At 38.8% G+C, this 23,892-nt stretch overlaps 1 protein-coding gene across 2 annotated transcripts in view; it reads left to right on the forward strand.

Annotated features, from left to right (window-relative positions):
- Positions 1-325: 325 nt before the first annotated feature.
- Positions 326-23,892, forward strand: part of BBS4 (Bardet-Biedl syndrome 4) — a 65,928-nt gene continuing 42,361 nt past the window's right edge. Inside the window, exons 1-2 of one of the 2 annotated variants that reach the window (XM_032417628.1) lie at positions 326-5,592; positions 17,283-17,334. In XM_032417628.1, the coding sequence (XP_032273519.1) occupies positions 5,569-5,592; positions 17,283-17,334 (76 nt within the window). In that variant the 5' untranslated portion in view covers positions 326-5,568. The remainder of the gene's footprint in view (positions 5,593-17,282; positions 17,335-23,892) is intronic. The other variant, XM_032417627.1, reaches the window with a different exon arrangement.

Here is a 23,892-nt window from a genome sequence, read left to right on the forward strand (position 1 = left end):
CTCTCTCACCTCTCTTCTCCTTCTGGGACTCCACCTTCACATATACTAGATGATTTGATATTATCCTACAGATCTCAGATGATTTTCCCCACATTCTTTTCTCTTGTTCTCAGTTTGGATACTTTCCGTTTAGCTGTCCTTAAGTTCCCTAAATGCTTTCCTGTTAACTCCATCTAATGAATTCTTTATTTCTGATATTGTATTTTTCTTTTTCTTTTTTAAATAAACTTTTTTTTTTTTTTAAAGTAAACTCTACATCCAGCGTGGGGCTTGAGCTCATGATCCTGAGATCAAGAGTCGCATGCTTCACTGACTGAGCCAGCCAGGTGCTCCTGATATTGTATTTTTCATTTCTAGCATTTCATTATGTTTGTATAGTTAACATGTGTCTGCTAAAATTTCCCATTTCTTCATGAATGTTGTCTACATTTCCACTAGATTTTTTAGCATTTTCATCATAGCTATTTCAAAAACCCTATCTATTGATTCCAGTGTTTGGCCTCCACCAGAATTTTTAGCATTTTAATCAGAGTTATTTTAAAGATCCTGATAATTCAGCATCTAGGTTGTCTCTAGTTCTTCTATTGAACCTTTCCTCTGTTACCATGGATCTCATTTTCTTACTTTTGCACATGCCTTTGATTTGATTGTATGCTGGACATTTTGCACAAAAAAAACAGGAGAAACCAAAGGAAATATTACTTACCTTCAAAATGGGGCATGCCCATTTTTCTTTCAACCAACTTGAGTAGTGGCTCAGTTAACCTAGGTCTGGGCTTTATTGTGGCTTTAGTTTAATTCAGTTCACCATTAGCTTTAAATTTTGAAGGCAGAATCAGCACTTTCCCTTCAGTAAGTCCTGAGTTTGGGACATTGGCAAGATTCCAGAGATCTGACTTAGCTTCACAGCCAAGTCATCAGTCAGTCTTTGGAAATGTGAGAGATCTCAATGGAGACAAAGTGATCTAGCTGCCAGGTTTTTTTTGGTCACTGGAATGGGGTATGGGGAGGTATTTCTCTCCGTTCCTGTATGTGCCCTACCCTAGTCTTTTGAGGAATAATGCCCACAGTGCTTTGGGGATGGATCTCTCAGCTCTCCTGCCCCACTGCTTAACCTTCAAGAGTGCTTCTGGTGGATTTCTCAGTGTTCCTCCTTTGTTCCCTCCTTTTTAAAGGGTATCTTGCACTTGGGAGAGGCTCCACTTACCTCAAAGGAAGGACTGATCTGTCTCAACTCTTCTATTATCTACCCCACTCCCACTTCTCATCTGTTATCTCCCCATACTTGGTTAAGATCCAAGACATAAGATTGGTGAATGGGCTCAGGCTTTCTCTGTGGATTTGGGTTCTCTCGATGCTAATGTCATGCCAGTCTCTATGGGCCTGTTAACATTTTGTTAAATTTCAACTGGTTTGTCTTTATTCCCCTATGGTGGATTCCTCTTCCCAGCATAGTTCAGCCAGAAATATGAGTAGCCATGGGTCTGTCTCTCCTCTGAAGTGCTAAGTCCTTCATTTATGAAGGTTCATTTATGTTTCTTTATGTTCTTATCTTTCTGATGGGTTTAAAAAGATTTTTTGATCTTTTAGCTAATCTGTCCTTTTCTTTGCTAGGATGGGAGCTATATCCTCTTGTGATTTTCAACATCCAAATCAGAAGTGAATTCCAGGAATGAGAATTTTCAAAGTGGTTTCATTTACATATTTTATTAACTAGTTTATAAAATTAAAAATAAATGGATAATAAAAAGTCAAATTTTATTCAGTGGTAAACAATGAAAAATAAGTCATCTTCCCATTCTATTTCGCATAGCCCTCTTTACTCCCTGTACAAACATCATTACCAGTTTCTTGCAATTTCTTCTCAAAATTTTATTTACAAAATGTGAATATCCTCCCCACCTTATTTTTTTTAAGAAACAGAAGCATACTCTATTTTTACACTTTACTTTTTTCCATATAATTATTTCACCATCTTGAAGTCTTTTATAGGCTATAATCTATGTTAGTATGGATGTACTTTGGTTTATGTAAACAATCCCTGGTGATTCAAGTTGTTGCCAGTAGTTTTTCTCACAATGCAATGTATATTCCTTTGCCCACATTCACTGTTGAGTGTATCTGTGGTATCAGGAATGGGTATATTTAAAGTGCTTCATGAAGGCCACTGGAGCTTCACATTATTTTATAGTGTGTTTCCCTAGGTGTTTCCTGGCTCTTAGGAGTTGGTGGTATGAGTTTTGGGAGGACCAGTACCACACAAGAGGCATAAGGTGCTGTGCTAGAGAGTTGCCTAGCAGGTGACATCAGAACAAAGCTGGCTGGGTTAGACCCTATCAGTGTAGTAGCTGTCTTCCCTTCCTCTCTCCCTCCCTTCCTCTTTTCTTTCCTTTTCTTTTCTTTTTTGGGGGTGTAACTCTTTCTTTATACATATATTGGGGATGTTAAAAGTTACTGATGCCTGATTCCTCTCCTGCATCCTCAAGCCCTACCATGGGGGAGAAAAAGATGAATGTCATTTTGTTTGTAATGCCTTAACCAGCCGTATGACTGAAATGATCCTGATAAGCAAAATTACATCCAAGGAGGATTTCTAAGGGAAATGAAGACTCATTTGTTATATAAGAATCAGTGTCTTTGTGATTCTGGGATCTTCCTGTGAAGATGTTATGTTTTTTGAGGAATTTGTTCCTAATTACCTATCTAATTAAAGCACATTAAACTTAGTTATTGCAATTTGAGAAACCAACATGCTTTCTTATGAAAAAGGCCCATGCACAGAAAGTGCTCCATCTTTCTCCTAAGATCTGCGATCCAAGGAAAGATATATAAACATAAGATAATAACAACATCTCTTTATTTAATAACATAGGCGTAAAGAATGTCATGTAGTCCTCACAGGACCCCTTTCAGGGAGATTTTATATATTGGAAAGTGTGCTTATCTGCTTCCCTAAGACTCCCTATCTCAGTACTTGACTGTACTATTCATCCAGTTGCTTTTAAAGTTAGAAACCTGGTAATTTTCCTGTGATATCTATCCCTCCTTCTCTCATTCTCCCATATCCAATTCTACAGCATGGAAAAATGTACTTCCTAACATCCTTGAGAATCTATTCACTCTAGTCCAAGTGAACTATTCATTGTCTTTTGTTTGCAGTATCCTTTAGTCTCTCCTAGATTATCAATTCTTATCCCCCTCTTGATTCATTTCCACTCATTAGCTAACATGAACTCTTTATTTTTTTAAAGTTTATTCATTATTTTTTTGAGTGTCTCTAAACTCAATGTGGGGCTCAAACTCATGACCCCAAGATCGAGTCACATGCTCTTCTGAGCCAGCCAGATGCACCTAACATGATAAGTCTGACCTTGTCACTCTTTGCTCAGAACTCTCTAGTGCCTTCCCAATGCCCTTAGAATAAAATCCCGCACATGAGCTCTGTGGATCTGCACCACTAGTCTTTCCTACCTCTCCACCTCTTGCAACCAACTCCTTTCCCCTTTCTTCTTTCCAGCCACACTGGTCTTTTAGTGCTGCAAACTGGCCAAACTTCTTCCATCCTCAGGGCCTTTGCACAAACTCTTCCTTTGCCTTAGGATTCTCCCCAGGCCTGCCCACATCCTCATCCCTTGTTCCCCAAGCTAATGCCTTATCCCCTAGATTTCATTTTAAAAAATCTCTTACTTCTCTGTCCAAACAAATCTATATTGGATCTCCCTGTTATTTGCTCTTTCTACTCCCTATTTCTCCTTATTAGCATTTACCACTCTTCTAATTATATAGTTATGTAGTTCTTTTCATTTAATTTTATTTTCTCTAATTGGAATAGGTAATACATCCACTTGGTAAAAAATCCAAATTGTACACAAGGCATAGAGTAAAAAGTCTCTTCTCTTCCCTGTCCCTCTATATCCAGTTGTTCTTACTAATAACCACTTTTAACATTTTGAATATCCTTCCAGAGTTATTTTCTGAGTAGACAAGCAATTCTGTACATAATACTCCTCTTCATTTTTTGCCTTCTCTTTATTAACACAGATACTATATACATTTTTCTGTAGTTTGTTTTTATCAGTTAATAATGTATCTTGACAATTCTTCTATGTCAATATGTAAATTGTTGCCTCTTTTCATGTACCAGATAGTATGGGCTTACCATAAAATTTTAACCTCAATTATTAGACATTGAGGTTGTTTTCAGGCTTTGGTTATTACAAACAATGGTGCATTGAATAACTTTGTATGTAAAGTCATTTCCCGCAAATATACCTATAGAATAAATTCCTAGAATTGAAATAAGGGAATTAAAGGCTTTATGCATTTTAAATTTTGTAGTTATTGCCAAACTGCTCTCAATGGAGGTTGTATCAATTCACATTCCCACTAGCCACAGATGAAAAATGCATGTTTCCTGACAACTATGTTAGTGAAAATTTTTTTCTTTGCCATGTAAGAGGTGGAAAGTATCTCTTGGAAACTTTAATTTGCATGTTTTTTCTTCCTTGCAAAGTTATACTTCATGTTTAACAGCCATTTGTATTTCTTAGTGTGCTGTTTCTTCATAAATTTTGCTTATCTTATTAATGTCTGATTTCCTCTCTCTACTTTAAGGTCCGTGCTGTGGGTGCAGGGATCTTGTTAGTTTTGTTCATTACATGGTTAGTTCCAGGTACTAGAATGAATGAAGCTCAAGAAATGACTGGCTCATGTCATGCAGCAGTCAAGTTCAGAACTCATGTTTGACTCCAAAGTCCACATGCTTTTCCACGATCACTCACGGGAAAAACTAAGCTTTTAACTCACCACCCCAGGGCCCTGATGGGTAACGTAAAACGGCTTAAGTGTGTCAGGAAGTGGATTGTGGCAAACTGGCGAACCTAAGTACAGTCGCAGCGGTTTCTCACGTTTTACTGACATTTGGGAATGGAAGCCCATTGTCGGATTTTTACATGCCCCGAGGCCGGGTTTCTGGCTTTCTTGTGAAATCTCCTGGTTTTTTAAATATTTCCAGTCAAAACAAGACTGCGCTCACATGCAGCCCACCGGCAGCGGATTTGCAAATTCTGGCGTAGAGAGTGGGAACCTGATAAGGCGAATACCTCAGACAGTGAAAGCTAAGAAACGAGGAGGTTTTGTTAAAAGTCGAGAATGGGGTTCTGTACCCTAGGGTCTGAGGGCCAGGATTCCCGGAAGGACTGAAATAAACGCAAAGTGGCGGAAGGATTGCGCGGTCTTCCCGGGTGTGTCCGGCCATTCCGGCCAGCGCGATCCCGAGTTTCTCCAGCAGCGCCCAAGACAACGTCGTGGGGGCGGTCAGGGTTGCCGTGGAGGAAGAGAACTGCCTGTGTATTCCCTCACCGGGCCCATCAGCTTCAAGCCGTCGCGAAGCACCACCCGACCCTTAACAGGTTTCCTGAAGACCCTCCCAGGTGAAGCGTTCGGGCCCGCGATCTCTTTAGTTCCCCGCTCAGGCCCCTCCCAGCTTCCCCAGTGCCACGACTTCCGTTTGCCTGGTCGTCTGGGAAACCGCCAACTTCCGGCCGCGAAGCGGTGGGCGGAGCCAAGATGGCTGAGGAGCCGCTCGTGAAGGTGAGCGCGGAGTTTCTTTTTGGGGTCCCGGCCGGCAAGCAGGCCAGGGCCAAGCCGGGCGGAGCAGAAAGGCGAGGCAGGTTGGCGGGCTGCCTGTGTCCTACGCAGCTGTCCCTGGGGAAGTGCGGAGCGGGCTCTGGAGCCGCTCGGGGTGCGCGGGGCGTTACGGCCCCGCTCCTGGGAGCTGGTCCCCCTGGGCAAGGCTGACTTCTTTGCAGCGCTGGGATTGTGGTCCCTCTTGGGGTGCGCTGGACGGAAAGGGGAGATTTTCATCAGAAATGGCGCTTTTCCTAGTCCCATCTTTTCTGTCTCACGAGGTTTGGAAAGGAAGCACTACCGTTTGTGCAGAGACGGTTTGTGTTTAATCCCCTGGATTAGGAATTGAATATGACAAAGCCTGGAAACTTTGAGCGTCACTGCCTTCTGCCGGTGGGTCGAGACCATGTTTTTTCTCTGTTGTAATTTAGTTTAGGAAAGTGCTGTTTTGGGATTTTGAAGCTTGAGTTAGGCATTAATTAAACTCCACAGAGCTGCTAATACAAAGTAGCCCAGATGAATTCGGGATAACCCAGTGGTAGTTATTTGTGAAGTGTATATTTTTAATTGGATCTAATTTCTGTGAAGTTCTCAGTGTGAAACCTTGTTTACGTTGTTTTAGTGTTGGGTTTCAAAGCATGTTCTACTCGTTTGTTAGAATGACTTTATTATTTATTTGGAATGTATTGCCCTTTGAAAAACGCTTTGGGAAACGTAGGAGACAAAATAGTTTCTGGCTGACTTTTACAACTTAGTTTTGGCCGTTAAGGAGCAAGGCCAATGCTGTGGGGGGGGGGGGTTTGTTTTCTGTTCTCTTTTCATATCCAGAGAGGTCAAATTATTATTGTTATTTTTTAAGATTTTATTTATTTGAGAGAAAGAGAGAGAGCATGAGCAAGGGGGCAGAGGGAGAAGCAGACCCCCCGCTGAGCAGGGAGCCCGATGCGGGACTCGATCCGAGGACTCCAGGATCATGACCTGAGCCAAAGGCAGTCGCTTAAGTGACCGAGCCACCCAGGCACCCGAGAAGTCAAATTATTTTTAGTGTAATCATACAACTCTGAATACAGGGAAGGAGGCCCAAAGCAAAAATTTTTGTTAAGCTATAAATTAAAAAAAAAAAAAAAAGCCTGATTAATGTTACTGGGTTTTATCTTTGTTTTTTATTTTTTTAAGATTTTTTTTTTTTTTTATTCATTTGAGAGAGAATGAGATAGAGAGAGAGCATGAGAGGGGGAGGGTCAGAGGGAGAAACAGACTCCCCGCCGAGCAGGGAGTCCGATGCGGGACTCGATCCCGGGACTCCAGGATCACGACCCGAGCCGAAGGCAGTCGCTTAACCAACTGAGCCACCCAGGCGCCCCAATGTTACTGGGTTTTAGATATTAGAAACATATCAAAGAAAATACTTCACCTACATAAATGTAAGGTTTACTGGTAACACAATGCTATAAATATAGCTTATATCTCTACCTGCAATGATAGGTGTTCATAAATAGAATATGAACTTGATTTCTGTGATGGCAGATTGTCCTGTACTTTTGAATCTAATAGTGTTTTAAAGATAAATTTTGTTTCAATATGACTTTAGCACTTGAGCCTGAAGTTAACTGATTATTTTCATTATTGTCATGTTTATTGCTAGCAGTGTTATATTTGTAGTAATTTCATCTTTTCATGTTACTGCTGCAGGGAGATTTGAATTTCTGCCCTTTTTGGAAGTGATCTGGTATCTTGTAATAAAATTAAAAGGGCCCAACAGTCTCATTCACTCAATCAACAGAGCAGTATCCCACTGAAATAAAAGCAAACTATAAGCATATAGTACAAGGGTATTCATTGCAGTATTGTTTATAGTGGCAAAATGCTGGAAACAAGGTGAATACCCATTAATAGGGTAATAGATGACTTCTGATACTTCCATTCTGAGGATTATTATGCAGCCATTAAAAAGTGTTAGAACTATATATGTTGTTGTGGATGGTATACATTTTAAAAAAGCTTGATGTGGAGTGGAGTGTTAAAAAATAAAATTTAACTGAGTGGACTTTAAAGAACTTACTGGCTTTATTCAATGATTCATGAATCAGGCAGCATTCATTCTGTACAAAATGGAAGGCTTCATAGGCAGAAAGGAGTGGGAACAGGGAAGTTACACGAGACAAAAACGTTGGTTATTGCAAGATCACTTTCCTTTAGATGATGGCAGGGGTCTATCAGGCATATTACCTCACTAATACTTATTGGGTGATTTTTCTTTAATTGAGATTTATTTTTTAAAGATTTTATTTGACAGCACAAGCAGAGGGAGAAGCAGTCTCCCAGCTGAGCAGGGAGCCCGATGGAGGGCTCAATCCCAGGACCCTGGGATCATGACCTGAGCTGAAGGCAGATGCTTAACTGACTGAGCCACCCAGGTGCCCCCTGACTGGGTGATTTCTGATTACTGGTTTAAGATTCTATTCTGGGAGAGGTAGAAAGTATAATTCAGTCTTTGTTGACATGGGACTTAATAACTCCATTTTGGGCCTTTTTTTGTTTTTTAAAGTAGGCTCCACAACCAGCGTGGAGCTCAACATGGGGCTTGAATGCATGACCCTGAGATCAAGACCTGAGCTGAGATCAGGAGTTGGACGCTTAACCGACTGAGCCACCGAGGCACCCCCCGGTTTAATAGGGGTATATTGTGTGATCTTAATTTTGTGGCATAAAGAAAAAAACACATAGATCGGTAGATATGGATATATAGATGTGGAGAAGATTAAAAGACTTAAGACAAAGAGAATTTTGGACAAATGCATAAGTGAAAATATAAGACTGCTGTTGTAAAGGCCTTGAGGAGGGATGGAATAAAACTAGGCTAACGTGGGACACACAGAAATTCTAAACTATCAAGGATTATTACCAGTTAGTTCCTTAGGAAAACTGGGGACTGATATATTTTATTTAAGAATATGTAAGAAATGGGGGCACCTGGGTGGCTCAGTTGTTAAGCGTCTGCCTTCGGCTCAGGTCATGATCCCAGGGTCCTGGGATGGAGCCCCGCATCGGGCTCCCTGCTCGGTGGGAAGCCTGCTTCTCCCTCACCCACTCTCCCAGCTTGTGTTCTCTCTCTCTGTCAAAATAAATAAAAATCTTAAAAAAAAATAAATTAAAAAAAAGAATATGTGAGAAATGATTTCGAGATCTTAATAAAAGCAAATAATACTGCTTTCTATGATTTATACTTACAAATTTTTTATAACTCCCTAATTCCCATTATTCAATGTATTTGTATATATACTTGTTTTTCTTCCTGTAAATTTAAAGATTAAACCTTTCAGTACGGAAAGCAAAAATTACTATTGTACTAGTTGATTTGGCTCAGATATAGTGCTTAGCATATACCAAATATTACATGAATATTTGTTAGATGAATAAATGGTCATAGAACTACATAAAAATGAAGAACCAGAAGAACATGATGTACTCTACATACATCCCAGCTATAAATGAGATCAAGTGGGCTAATAGAATCCTGTCTCAGAATGTTCTGAAAGACTTTTTGAAAAAGAGACTCACTAAAAAATTATAATTTATTTTAATTCTCCTTTCTGCAGAAAGGTTGCTGACTCATGAAGATGCTTTTTGAGTCTTTAAGATTTTTATTTATTTTTTTAGTAACCTCTGTGCCCATTGTGGGGCTGGAACTTATAACCCCAAGATCAAGAGTTGCATGCTTTGCTGACTGAGCCAGCCAGGCAACTTGAACCTTTAAGATTCTTCCCCAAAGTTTAAAAAAATATCCCAGTTAGGGGCACCTGGGTGGCTCTTTTGGTTAAACGTCTGACTCTTGATTTCTGCTCAGGACATGATCTCAGGGTTGTGGGATCGAGCCTTGCCTTGGGCATGGAGTCTGCTTGAGACGATTCTCTCTCCCTCTGCCCCTTCCCCTGCTTGTGTGTACGCTCTCTCTCTAAATAAATAAAATTAAAAAAAAAAAAATCCCAGATAAAAAATAGAGTTCTTTAGCATTTTAAAAACAGCTTTGTTGAGGTTTAATACACGTACCATAAAATTTACGGTTTGATCACTTCTAGTAAATTTATATACTTGCACAACTGTTACCACAATCCACTTACCTCCATCATTCCAAAAAGTTCCTTTGGGTCCATTTACAACCACTCTTTACTCCTAACCCCAGCTGACCACTGATCTGCTTTGTGTCTCCATAGTTTTGCCTTCTCTACAATTGCATGTAATCACACAATATGTAGTCTTATGTGTCTGAATTTCACTTTGCATGTTTTTTGAGGTTCATTTATATTGTACATAGCAGTACTTTGTTCCTTTTTATTTCTAAGCACTATTCCATGGTATGAATATATGCATTTTGTTTATCTACCAATTGATGGACATTAAGACTGTTTTCCTGTTTTTGGCTATTATGCATAATGTTGCTGTGAATCTTTGCATGGCCACCCAGGCGCCCATGCATGGATATGTTTTTATTTATCTAGGAGTGAAATTGCTGGGTTGGTAAGTGTATGTTAACAAAAAATCAAAACTGCCAAACTTTTTTTTTTTTAGATTTTATTTTATTTTATTTATTTATTTATTTATTTATTTATTTATTTATTTATTTTAGAGATAGAGCAAGTGGGGGGAGGAGCAGAGGGAGAGGGACAAGCAGACTCCAAGCTAAGTGCAGAGCCTGATAATGGGGCTCGATCTCAAGACCCTGACCTCAGGGCCCTGAGATCATGAACTGAGCAGAAATCAAGAGTTGGATGCTTGGGGGCGCCTGGGTGGTTCAGTCGTTAAGCGTCTGCCTTGGGCTCAGGTCATGATCCCAGGGTCCTGGGATTGAGCCCCGCTTTGGGCTCCCTGCTCAGCGTGGAGCCTGCTTCTCCCTCTCCCACTCCCCCTGCTTGTGTTCCCTCTCTCACTGTCCCTCTCTCTCTCTCTCTGTCAAATAAATAAATAAATAAAATCTTAAAAAAAAAAAGAGTTGGCTGCTTAACTGGCTGAGCCACCCAGGTGCCCCATGCCAAACTTTTCTTTTTTTTTTTTAAGATTTTATTTATTTATTTGATAGAGAATGAGAGACAGAGAGCATGAGAGGGAGGAGGGTCAGAGGGAGAAGCAGACCCCCAGCTGAGCAGGGAGCCTGATGTGGGACTCGATCCCGGGACTCCAGGATCATGACCTGAGCCGAAGGCAGCCGCTTAACCAACTGAGCCACCCAGGCGCCCCTTTGCCAAACTTTTCTAAAGTTGCTGTATACCATTTTACATTTCCACGAGTAGTATGTGAGGGTTTCAGTTTTCCACGTCCTTGCCTTGTTAATACTTCATATTGTCAGTCTTTTAATATCAGTCATTCTAGTGTATGTATAGTGGTTATTGTGGTTTTAATTTATATTTCCCCAATGAATAATGGTATTGAGTATTGTTTTATGTGCTTATTCAACCATTTCTCTTGGGTCAAGTATCTACAGATTTTTTGCCCCTTTTAAAATGGATTATTTGTTTTAGTAAGATTTCTGTATTTGTTAAGTCAAGATAATAAAATAGCTAATAAAACAAGTATGTATTCTGTTTTATTTTGAGGATTTTTTGTTATGAAGTATATTTTATCTCTAAAAGAATGAATAAAAGGTTATATGTAAGTTTTAAAGAACAGTGTAATGGAAACTTGTGTTTCTACTTCACAGGTTACGAAATGGGTCATTAACAATAACTTTGAATTCTCCTAAATGTCTCTTCCTAAATTTTCCTCCTTTCCCATCAGAAGTATCTCTTTTATCAATTTTATGTTAATCTTTTTGCTTTTCTTTACAGTTTTACTATATTTAATACCTCTAGATAATATATTGTTTTTTTTTTTTTTAAGATTTTTATTTATTTATTTAACAGAGGTAGAGAGAGAGCACAAGTAGTCAGAGCGGCAGGCAGAGGGAGAGGGAGAAGCAGGCTCTCCACCGAGCAGGGAGCCTGATCATGACCTGAGCCGAAGGCAGCCACTTAACCGACTGAGCCACCCAGGCGCCCCGATATATTGGTTTTAAGAAATTGTTTAGTTTATTCTTTTTTCAATGCTATATATTATCCCATTATAGGAAAATACTATAATTAATTTATCCATTCTACTAGAGATTTGAGTTCTGATTTCTTCAGCTTTATTGAGGTACAGGTGACAAAGTTATAAGATATTTAAAGTGTACGATGTGATCATTTGATATACATTGTGAAAGGATTCCCACCATCAAGTTATTAACAACACATCCTCACTCCACATGTTTTTTTTCCTTGTGAGAACAGTCCACCGTTTTAGCAAATTTCAATTATACAGTACAGTTGTTATCAACTATAGTCACCTTAGACCTTATTCATCTTATAGCTGAGAGTTTGTACCCTTTTACCAATCTCTTCCTATCTCCCCTACCTCCCAAACCTGGCAGTCACGTTTCTACTCTCTGAGCCTATAAGTTCAACTTATTTTTTCCTTCTGATTTTTAGTTTTAGGTTTTTTTCTTCTTTAAGTTTTTCTTTAAGTAAAAGTAAGCTCTGTGCGCAATATGGGGCTTGAACTCATGACCCTGAGGTCAAGAGTCACATGCTCTACTGACTGAGCCAGCCAGGAGCCCCTGATTTTTAGTTATTGAAAATAATGTTATTGTGAACAGGGCCAGGGTAAGGCCAGTGAGGTGCTTAGGGTGCAAAATGTAAGAGTAAGAATGTCTCAGGCCTGGTTGTGAACATTTTTTTTTTTTTTAATGTGAACATTCTTATATATGTCTCTTAATCTAAGAAACATATATTCCTAGAAACGGATTGTTGATTCATGGAGTAGGTACATCTTCACTTCATTACTTGTGGGAAACTCTAAGGTGGTTGCAACAATTTATACTTCTACCATCAGTTCCTATTGCTTACATCCTTGATATTGTCATAGTTTTAAATTCTGTCAATATGGTTGATATGAAATGAAGTCTTAATGTGATTTTTTTTTAAGTTTTATTAGAGAAACAGCATGAGAGGGGAGAGGGTCAGAGGGAGAAGAAGGCTCCGCTATGAGCCAGGAGCCCGATGTGGGACTTGATCCCAGGACCCGGGATCATGACCTGAGCCGAAGACAGTCGCTTAACCATCTGAGCCACGCAGGAGCCCCAAGTCTTAATGTGATTTTTTTTTTTTAAGGATTTTATTTATTTATTTGACAGAGACTCAGCAAGAGAGGGCACAGAAGCAGGGGGAGTGGGAGAGGGAGAAGCAGGCCTCCTGCCGAGCAGGGAGCCTCATGCAGGGTCTATCCCAGGACCCTGGGATCACGACCTGAGCCAAAGGCAGACGCTTAACTACTGAGCCACCTAGGCACCCCTGATTTTAACTGACATTTACCTGATTATTAATTAGGTGGAGCAGCAGTGGTTGTCTCTTTTCCTTTTCTGTTCAATGCCTGGTTCATATGTTGTGCTGCTTTTTCTTTTTCTTTTTTTTTTTTTAAGAATTTTTACTTATTTATTTGAGAGAGAGCAGAGTGAGTGAGCGAGAGAGAACACGAGTGTGGGGGGAGGGTCAGAGGGAGAGGGAGAAGCAGGCTCCTGCTGAGCAAGGAGCCTGATGCGGGGCTTGATCCCAGGACCCTGGGATCATGACCTGAGCCGAAGGCAGATGCTTAACTGACTAAGCCACCCAGGAGCCCCATGTTTTACTTATTTTCCTACTTGGATGTTTTTCTTACTGGTTTTTTTTTTTAATTTTTTATTGTTATGTTAATCACCATACATTACATCATTAGTTTTGGTGTAGTGTTCCATGATTCATTGTTTGTGCATAACACCCAGTGCTCCATGCAGAACGTGCCCTCTTTAATACCCATCACCAGGCTAACCCATCCTCCCACCCCTGTTTTCTTTTTACTGATTGTTTTGTAGTTAGTTATAGGTTCTGGCTGTTAATCCTCCCATCTTTTTATTTATTTTTTTGGTTTTGTATTGCAAGTATCTTCTCTTAGTTTTCTTTTTTTTTTAAAAGATTTTATTTATTTGTTTGACAGAAGGAGACACAGCGAGAGAGGCTACACAAGCAGGGGGCGTGGGAGAGGGGGAAGCAGGCTTCCCCTTGAGCAGGAAGCCTGATGCGGGACTTGATCCCAGGACCCTGGGATCATGACTTGAGCCGAAGGCAGACGCTTAACGACTGAGCCACCCAGGCGCCCCTTCTCTTAGTTTTCTATCTTCACTTCCTTTTTGGAACAGAAGCTCTTAATTTTATTTATTTTTTTAATTTTTTTTTTTTAAAGATTTTATTTATTTATTTGACAGAGAGTTAGTGAGAGCAGGAACACAAGCAAGGGGGGAGTGGGAGTGGGAGAGGGAGAGGGAGAAGCAGGCTTCCCCCCGACTCGATCCCAGGACCTTGGGATTATAACCTCAGCCGAAGGCAGACGCTTAACGACTGAGCCACCCAGGCACCCCTGGAAGTTCTTAATTTTAATGTAGTTGAATATTTAGATCTTTTCTCAATTGGTTTGTGTTTTTATATCTTACTGAAGTAGTCCTTCCCTATCCTATATTTTTTCTAAAGGTTTTTTTTTTTTTTTAAGATTTTATTTACTTTTCAACAGAGAGAGAGACAGCGAGAGAGGGAACACAAGCAGGGAGAGTGGGAGAGGGAGAAGCAGGCTTCCCGCTGAGCAGGGAGCCTGATGTGGGACTCAATCCCAGGACCCTGGGATCATGACCTGAGCCGAAGGCAGACGCTTAACGACTGAGCCACCCAGGAGCCCTCTAAAGGTTTTTAAATTTGCCTTGTTCATTTTTAGTCTTTATCTTAATTCATTTTCATTTCCCTGATAAAGCTTTTTCTCTTTTTTAAAAGATTTTATTTATTTATTTGACAGAGAGATAGCACAAGTAGGCAGAGCAGCAGGCAGAGGGAGAATGAGAAGCCAGCTTCCCGCAGAGCAGGGAGCCCGATGGGGGACTTGATCCCAGGATGCTGGGATCATGGCCTGAGCTGAAGGCAGAGGTAGAGGCTTAACCGACTGAGCCACCCAGGCACCCCTAAAGCTTTTTTTCTTGAAGTCTGTTTTGTTTAATGTTAATATGGCTACTTTAGTTTTCTTTTTGTTTCTGTTCTCCTGGTGTATCTTTTTCCATCATTTTACTTTGTTTTTCTTTGCCTGTTTTAGATGTGTCTTTATATAAATAGCATACATCTAGATTTTTTAAAACATTCACCCTGATAACTGGAGAATTTCATTTTTTTCTCCTTCTTTTCTTGCCTTTTTTTTTTTCTTTCTTTCTTTTTCTCTCTCTCCTCATTTAATTACTTGTAAGTTATATACTCTATTCTTTAGTCTTCCTTTAATGAGTATACAATTTTTTAAAAATATTCAACTGAAAGTTTAAATTTAAAACTCAGTAATGTAGGGATTATCAAATGCTTCATTACTCATTGCCTTCTGTCAGTTCATGCTACTGTTGTTCAGTTTTGTAGTTTTTGTGTTTCTCAACACCACAAATTATACTTTTGTTTTATTCAGTTAGTGGATGTTTAGAATACTTCCATATTTTACCAATTCCTTTGCTCATTCCACTCCTTCATTCTGGCGTTCTTTTCCTTTTTCTTAATGTATATCCTTTAAAAGTTTATTTAAACAAAAAATTTTTTAAAGGTTTTTTTAAGTAATCTCTACACTCACCATGGGTCTTAGACTTAAAACCCCAAGATCAAGAGTCACATTCTCTTCCGACTGAGTCAGCCTGGTGCCATGAAAGTTAGTTTTGATAGATGTAAGAGTTTAGACCTGAGGTTGACAAACTTTTTGTAAAGGGCCAGTAATAAATATTTTGGGCTTTGTGGGCCAGTCTCTGTTGCAAGTAACTCAACTATGCAGTTGTAGTGTGGAAGCAACCATAGATAAGAAATAAACGTGTGTGCGATTGTGTTCTGATAAAATTTTATTTTAGACACTTAAATTTGAATTTTGTATAATTTTCAGGTGTTACAAAATATTAAAGAATGTAAAAACTATTAAAAATGTAAAAACAGGGGTGCCTGGGTGGCTCAATTGGTTGAGTGTCTGACTCTTGGTTTTGACTCAGGTCATGTCTCATGGTCATGGGATTGAGCCCCGCATCAGGCTCCCCGCTCAGTGTGAAGTCTACTTCAGATTCTTTCCCCCTCTGCCCCTCCTTGCTTGCACAAGTGTGCGCGAGCGCGCTCTCTCTCTTTCTTAAATAAATAAATAAATAAATAAATAAATAAAATCTTTTTTTAAAAATGTAAAAAGCATTCTTAGTGTGTTGGCCATATAAAAATGGTTTGGATTTGTTTGACCTGCAGGCCATAGTTTGCTGACCTTGTGTTTAGATTAACATTCATTTTACTTAGCACCTGAGACATGGGAGTGATTTTTCTTATAATGTGTTTATGTGTAATTATTTCCCATTTTTAATTGTTGAGATGCCAGCTATCAGTCTAATTGTCCTTTCTGTATAGCTTATCTGGTGATACTTTTTTTCTTTGGTTGCTTTTAAGAACTTACTGTCTCTGGTGCAGGTCCTTGTGATGTATGCAAGTGTGGATTTATTTTCATTTAACCTGGTCAGGATTGATTGAACATTCTGAATCTAAAGATTAGGGTCTCTCATTACTTCTGGAAATTTGCAGCCATTATTTTTGTTTATATCTTACCATATCAAAAGTAACAAAGGAGGTAGTTATAAGAAAAATCCATTTGAAGATTTTCTGCAAAGTTAGAGTATAAGATAGTATTTATTATATTCAATAATGTCCCTTAAAAAAAAAAAACTCCCTCCTAGGGGTGCCTGGGTGACTCAGTTGGTTAAGCGGCAAACTCTTGATTTCAGCTCAGGTCATGATCTCCGGGTCATGGGATCAAGCCCCACATCAGGCTCAGTGCTCAGCAAGGAGTCTGCTTGAGGAGTCTCTCTCCCTTTCCCTCTGCCCATCCCCCTGCTTGTACTTGCTCTCTCTCAATTAAATAAATAAATCTTAAAACAAACAATTCCTAGAATTGAGTGATAGGTAATTTCTATATAGAAGACCTCATAAACTTCTTTTTATCAAAGTTACTACTTTTTTGGTTTGGCTGTTAGGATGTATAGCATTAAGTATAATACTAATATGTAGTGTCTAAGAGCTTAGTACATTTATTTGTGCACATTTTATGCATTATAATTATATATTACTCAGGGTGCCTGGGTGGCTCAGTCAGTTAGTGTCTGACTCTTGGTTTCTGCTTGGGTCACGGTTGTGGGCTCGAGCCCCACATCAGGCTCCTCACTCTGTCTAGAGTCTGCTTGAGATTCCCTCTCCTCCCTCTCCCCCGCTCATGCTCTCTCTCTCTCAAATAAATAAATAAAATCTTAAATATATATATATATGTAATTATATATTACACATAAGTATGTAGATATGTAGATGTGCATTATACATTATTAATAGTTTGGCTAGCAAAAGTATGACTTGACATTGCTTTTTAAACCATATTAAAAAATGGTTTTTAATTTTTCTTTGTGCCTATATGTAGTTAATGGATTAATTGCATGATTGGAGAGCTAGTGATTGTGGTTATTTGAATCCTTTTTTAAGTTAGCAAGATTTATGGTGATGCTTTAACATAGACTTCTTTCTTTTCAGAGAACTCCGGTTCCTGCATCTGCTGAATCTCAGAAACCCCGGCTGAAAAAAGGTCAGTACGCAATTTCATTGTGTGTGTATATTTGCACAGATTTTTTATTGATTCTTTATTTAGATGCATTAGAGCTTTTAAAAATGTGCATTTTGGAGAAAAGCAGTAATAGTCTAAATAATCCTCCATACCTAGCTTTTATTTTATGGAGTTGTTAGATATTTTGGGATTGATTATGCCTGTAAGTGTGTTTAAATGGGGCTTTATTATTATGTAAGTGTGTATTTTCTACTTGTGGAAAAAACACTGTGAAGTTCCCATGGTACATGTCAGGCCTCACATAATCTCATGTCTATGTTAAGTAAGTGTGAGGTTTTGTGAAAATTGGTCTGTGAAGACTAGGTAAGGGCATATACTGTGAAGAGCTGCATTTAAAAATCTAATAGAGATTATGTTCTGTTTTATTTAGAGGAATAGGATTCCTTCATTTGTTAACTTATAAAGTCTTAGGAAGGCTTGCATCAGATTGTAGTTTACTATATTGGATATTCTGTCAATGTCTAATAAACATGTCTAATGCCTAACAAACTTAGAAAATACCCAGACTTTTTACTTAGCAGAAGAGACCATCTATTTTATTATTTACCCATTTATTATTTTCTAGATGAGGAAATGAAGGCTGAGGGGAAGAGGCATGACTTGTTCAGGGTCATGGGTGTAGTTCTTGTCTGCATTATGAGACAATGCAATACATCCTTTTGCAGCATGTGTTTTCCTGTTGTCTGCTAAGATTTTTACATTTCATTTTGTCAATAAATTGTTTAGCTTACTTGGGCCATTTCTGTTCCTCTTTGAAATTCTAATACAAGTTGTTGGAAAATATGATTGCCTTCAGAATTTGTTTTCAAAGGGTTTTTCAGGAATACATCTTTCATTGAAAGAGCATTACATCTGTAATTTAGATTATTTGTGAAGCTTAGGTGTTTCTTCTAATATCTAACATAGTTGCTAATATTTTTTATATTACATCGTTTTGGACATGAGAACCATCTTGCTGTGATGTCTGTCACTTCGTTTAATCGCTGGGGTGATTTGGCTAGTTACGTGGGGCTAGTGGGTAGTATGATTGTCTCTCCAGTGTTCTTTCCATGCTTCTTCCAGAGTCAAACTCCATGGTTCGACTGAGTCCCAGTCCAGGAGAGCTGGGACTAATTAGTATATACCAATCAAAAATTGGCATGTGCCCAAATCAGGCTAATGAGATACAAAGCTGATAGCAATGGGGCAAAGGGTCACATTGGACACGTTATGCTATAAGATGTAACAGTGCTGTAGTGCCCCTCCCAATCCTTTCTTCCCACTTTCTGATTTCTATGATTAAAGTTTAGTTTTCCCTGTTCTTGAACCCCTCGTATACGAGTATTTACCCAGTTCCAGGACCAGTGATAGGTACCGGGAATATAAAGATAAATAGGGCCTGGATTCTGCCCTCAGGAATTGATAGTCTTCAGGGCGTATAAGAAATAAGCAAATTATTGCAGTGTAGTGTATGCCTTCCAGCTTTTTCAACTCTTTTTCATATGAAATGTCTAGAACTCTTTTGCCGTTATTACTTTGGTTCTCTGGTGGAATTCACTGTTCCTCTTGGAAGTATAAATGCCAGGACTAAACAGAATATTTCAGGTGTGAACAAGGCCAAGTGGAATGTCTGGAAGGTAAAAATCTCTTCATCTGGATCTTTTATTTCTTTTAGTCCAGCACAAAGTTGCATTGCCTTTTTCAACCATTTTACACATTTGCAGTACCACTATATACAGTTCCAGGGGTATCATGCATGTAGAGTACAATGACTGCAGTATAAATGATACCTTTGGACTTGTGCAAGCTAGTGACACAGGCACCTAAAGTATCGAGGGTATAACCTCTTAACCTGACCTTAATTTCTGCGTTCCATAACCCAAGATTTTATCAGTCAGTATGGTGAATTACATTGATTAAATTTTTGGAATGTTGTACCGCCTTTCAATTCCTGGGATAAACCCCACATGGTCATGATGTATTAACCTTTTTGTATGTTACTGACTCAATTTGCTATTTTTTGTTAAGGACTTTTGCTTCTTTTCATGAGGGATGTTGGCCTATAGTTATTATTATTCTTTTTTTTTTTTTTTTGCAATGCTTTTGTCTTTTTTTGGTATCAGGGTTATGGTGGCATCAAAACAATTTGGGAGCTATTCACTCTTCTCTTTCCTGGAAGATTTTGCTTAGAATTGGTGTTATGTCTTTTCTTAAATGTTTGCTAGAGTGTGACAATGAAGCAATCTAGGTCATGATTTCTCTGTGTTGGAAGGCATTTAAGTACAAACTCAATTTCTTTAATAGATATTATGGGTTTATTCAGATTATATGTATTTCTTTAGGGAGAGCTTTGGTAATGTTTTTCTTTCAAAGAAATTTGTCCATTTCATCTCAGTTATCAAATTTATTGGCATAAAGGTCATGACACTCCTGTATTTTCCTTTTAATATCTGTAGGATGTGTAGTGATAGTCCCTGTGTTCCTGATTTTGATGATTTATGTCTACTGTCATTTTTTTCTTGGTCAGCCTGGCTAGAGGTTTATCCATTTTATTGATCTTTTCAAAGAACCAACTTTTGATTTTATTTTTTCTTCTCTCTTGCTTTTCTGTTTCAATTTCATTGATTTCTGCTCTTATCTAATATTGTGTTTAATTTGCAGTTTCTTTTTTTCTTTTTCCAGTTTCTTTTTCTTTTTTTCTTTTATTTTTTCATTTTTAATAGCTTTATTTTTTTTTTTTTGATGTAGTGTTCCATGATTCATTGTTTGTGCATAACACCCAGTGCTCCATGCAGAACGTGCCCTCTTTAATACCCATCACCAGGCTAACCCATCCTCCTACCCCCCTCCCCTCTAGAACCCTCAGTTTGTTTCTCAGAGTCCATAGTCTCTCACGGTTCATCTCCCCCTCCAATTTCACCCCTTCATTTTTCCCTTCCTACTGTCTTTTTTTTTTTTTAACATATAATGTATTATTTGTTTCAGAGGTACAGGTCTGTGATTCAACAGTCTTACACAATTCACAGTGCTCACCATAGCACATACCCTCCCCAGTGTCTATCACCCAGCCACCCCATGCCTCCCACCCCCCACCATTCCAGCTGATATGAGGAATTTTTCCAGTTTCTTAAGGTAGGAACTTAGATCATCAGTTTGAGTCTTTCTTCTTTTCTATTGTAAGCATTTAGTACTTTATGTTTCCCTCTAAGCACTGTTTAACTGGTTCATATACATTTCAAATGTTATGTTTTAACTTTTTTGTAATTTTTTATTTTTTTTAAAGAATTTATTTATTTGACAGAGACACAGCGAGAGAGGGAACACAAGCAGGGGGAGTGGGAGAGGGAGAAGCAGGCTTCCCGCCGAGCAGGGAGCCCGATGTGGGGCTCGATCCCAGGACCCTGGGACCATGACCTGAGCCGAAGGCAGACGCTTAACGACTGAGCCACCCAGGCGCCCTGTTTTAACTTTTATACAATTCTAAATATTTTAAAATTTCCTTTGTGTTCCCCTTTAACCCATGTATAATTAATAAAGGTACTAATCAATTTCCCTTTATGGAATTTTTCCAGATTTTTTTTTTTTTGTTATTGGTTTCTAGTTTAACTCTAGTTATGGTTCGAAAACATACCTTATATGGTTTGTTTTATGGCCCAGAATGTGATCTGTGTTCGTGAATATTCCATGTGCCTTGAAAAGAATTTGTATTGTCCTGTTGGATGGAGTAATCTGTAAATGTCAGGTCAAGTTGTTTGATAATGTTGTTAATCTAGGTACTTATCGATACAGATATTAATATCCTTATCAAGAAGATACTGATATCCTTAATAAGAGAAGAGTGTTAAAGTATGCACATGTAATTATGGGTTTGTCTATTTCTACTTAAAGATCTATCAATTTTTGTGTATTTTGAAGATCTGTTGTTGGATGCATAGACATTTAGGATTGTTTGACTTCTTGGTGAATTGACTCTTTTATAATTATGTAATGTCCCTCTTCTATTCCTGATAATATTCCTTATTTGAAGTCAGCTTTGTCTGCTGATAATAGAGATGTTCCAGTTTTGCTTTGATTAGTGTTTGTATGATAATGTATAGTTTATAAACAGTCAGATGCACCTTTTTTTTAAAGTATGAAGTTCTGGGAGTTTTGACAAGTGAAAATAGTCGTGTGACTACCACCACCACTACAATCAAGATAAAGAACAGCTTAATCACCCTCAATAATTCACCTTGACTTTGTAGTAAACCACTTCTTCCACTTCCAGTTGCTGGCAATCATTGATTTTTTTCTACCTATAGTTTTATCTTTTCGAGAATATCATTCATTCATTCATTCATTCATTTATTTTTTAAGATTTTATTCGAGAGAGAGACAGCGGGAGCGAGCTCACAAGCAGGGGTAGTGGCAGGCAGAGGGAGAGGGAGAACCAGGCTCCCTGAGGAGCCAGGAGCTGGATGCAGGGCTTGATCCCAGGACCCTGAGATCGTGATCTGAGCCAAAGGCAGACGCTTAACCGACTGACGCACTCAGGCGCCCCGAGAATATCATTTAAATGAAGCATACATTATGTAATGTGTGTATACACACCCTTTTGGGTGGCTTTTTTCACCTAGTGTAATGTTTTTGAGATTTATCCATGTCGTTGTGTGTTTGAGTTTCTTTTTATTGATAAGTAGTATTCAGTTGTATGTGTATACTGCAGTTCATTCGTCCATCCATTCACCAAAGGACTTTTAGGGTTTTGGCTATTACAAATACAGCTGCTACATAAATATTTGCCTAGAGGGTTTTGTGTGAACATATTTTTATTTCATTTGTGAAGTGTCTTGGAATGGGATTGCTGGATGGTATTGTGAGTATATGTTTAGTTTTATTGAAAATTGCCAGGCTGTTTTCCAAAGTAGTTAAACCATTTTGTATTTCCTTCTACAAAGTATGAGTGTTCCTTATACCTCATAAATGATTTGGGAAATAGTCTCTCCTTTTTAATTTTCTGGAAGAGTTTGTGGAGAATTGACTAATTTCATCCTTAAGTATTTGTTGTAATGTTTCTGTGAAGGCATTTGGGCCTGGCGTTTTCTTTTGTAGAAATGTTTTCAACAATAAATTCAATTTATTTAATAGAGATAAGGCTAAGCAGGTTACTTAATTTTTCTTAATTGAGCTTTGGTAGTTTATGTCTTTCAAGGAATTTTTTCACTTCATCTAAATTGTCTGATTTATTGGCATGAGTTCACAATTTTCCCTAGCAGGTATTAAAAATACTCTGAACCTTTTATAATTAAAACAGTATATTACTGGTACCCAATTAGAAGATAAACCAGTGGGGGGTGGGGCGCGTCTGGGTGGCACGGTCAATTGAGCGACTGACTCTTGATTTCAACTCAGGTCCTGATCTTAGGTTCATGAGATCCAGTATCACGTAGGCTTCACACTCAGTGCAAGTCTGTGCTTGTCCTTCTCCCTCTGCCACTCCCCCTGCTTGAGTGCACACTCTCTCTCTCAAATGAATAAATAATTTTTTTTTTTAATAAATCTTTAAAAAGGGGTGCCTGGGTGGCTCAGTCGTTAAGCGGCTGCCTTCGGCTCAGGTCATGATCTCAGGGTCCTGGGATCGAGCCCCACATTGGGCTCCCTGCTCCGCGGGAAGCCTGCTTCTCTCTCTCCCACTCCCCCTGCTTGTGTTCCCTCTCTAGCTGTCTCTCTCTGTCAAATAAATAAATAAAATCTTAAAAAAAAAAAAATCTTTAAAAAAAAAAAAAGAAAAAGAAGAGAAGCCAGTGGGAAAAAAAAAGAAAGGCCAGAAATAGGCTCAAATACATTTGGCAATTTATTTATTTGTTATTTTTTATAAAAGATTTTATTTATTTGAGAGAGAGAGCATGAGCAAGGGGGGAGAGGCAGAGGGAGAAAGGGAGAGGGAGAGGGAGAATCAGGCTCCTAGCTGAGCAGGGAGCCTGACTCAGGGCTCAATCCCAGGACCCCAGGATCATGACTTGAGCCAAAGGCAGATGCTTAACCGACTGAGCCACCCAGGCACCCCCCTACATTTGGCAATTTAGTATATGATAAAGTATGTGGTGTCTCAAATTACTGGAGTAAAGATGTATTTTTTAAATAAATGGTGCTGGGACAACTGGATAGCCATTTTGATAAAGAAAAAATTAGATTTATACTTCACACCATACACAAGAATAAACTCCAAATGGGTCAGAGATCTAAACTAAATGTAAAGTACATAACCATGCAAGTACTAAAAGAAGGTATTGCCAGGTCTATACAAGATTGATAAATATTACCTCATGAAAATATTACCTCATAATTTTTTTTTTTTTTGCATGGCAAAAGGCACAATAAAGAGAGACAAAGAGAAATAGAGTGGGTGAATATATTGCAACATATATCACATATAAATAGCTAATATCCCTAATACATAAAGAACTCTTGGGGTGCCTGGGTGGCTCAGTTGGTTAAACGTCTGCCTTCAGCTCAGGTCATGATCCCAGGGTCCTGGGATCGAGCCCCGCATCGGGCTCC

This window comes from Phoca vitulina, unplaced genomic scaffold (assembly GCF_004348235.1).
Source record: "Phoca vitulina isolate PV1807 unplaced genomic scaffold, GSC_HSeal_1.0 scaffold20, whole genome shotgun sequence".
Lineage (NCBI taxonomy): Eukaryota > Metazoa > Chordata > Mammalia > Carnivora > Phocidae > Phoca > Phoca vitulina.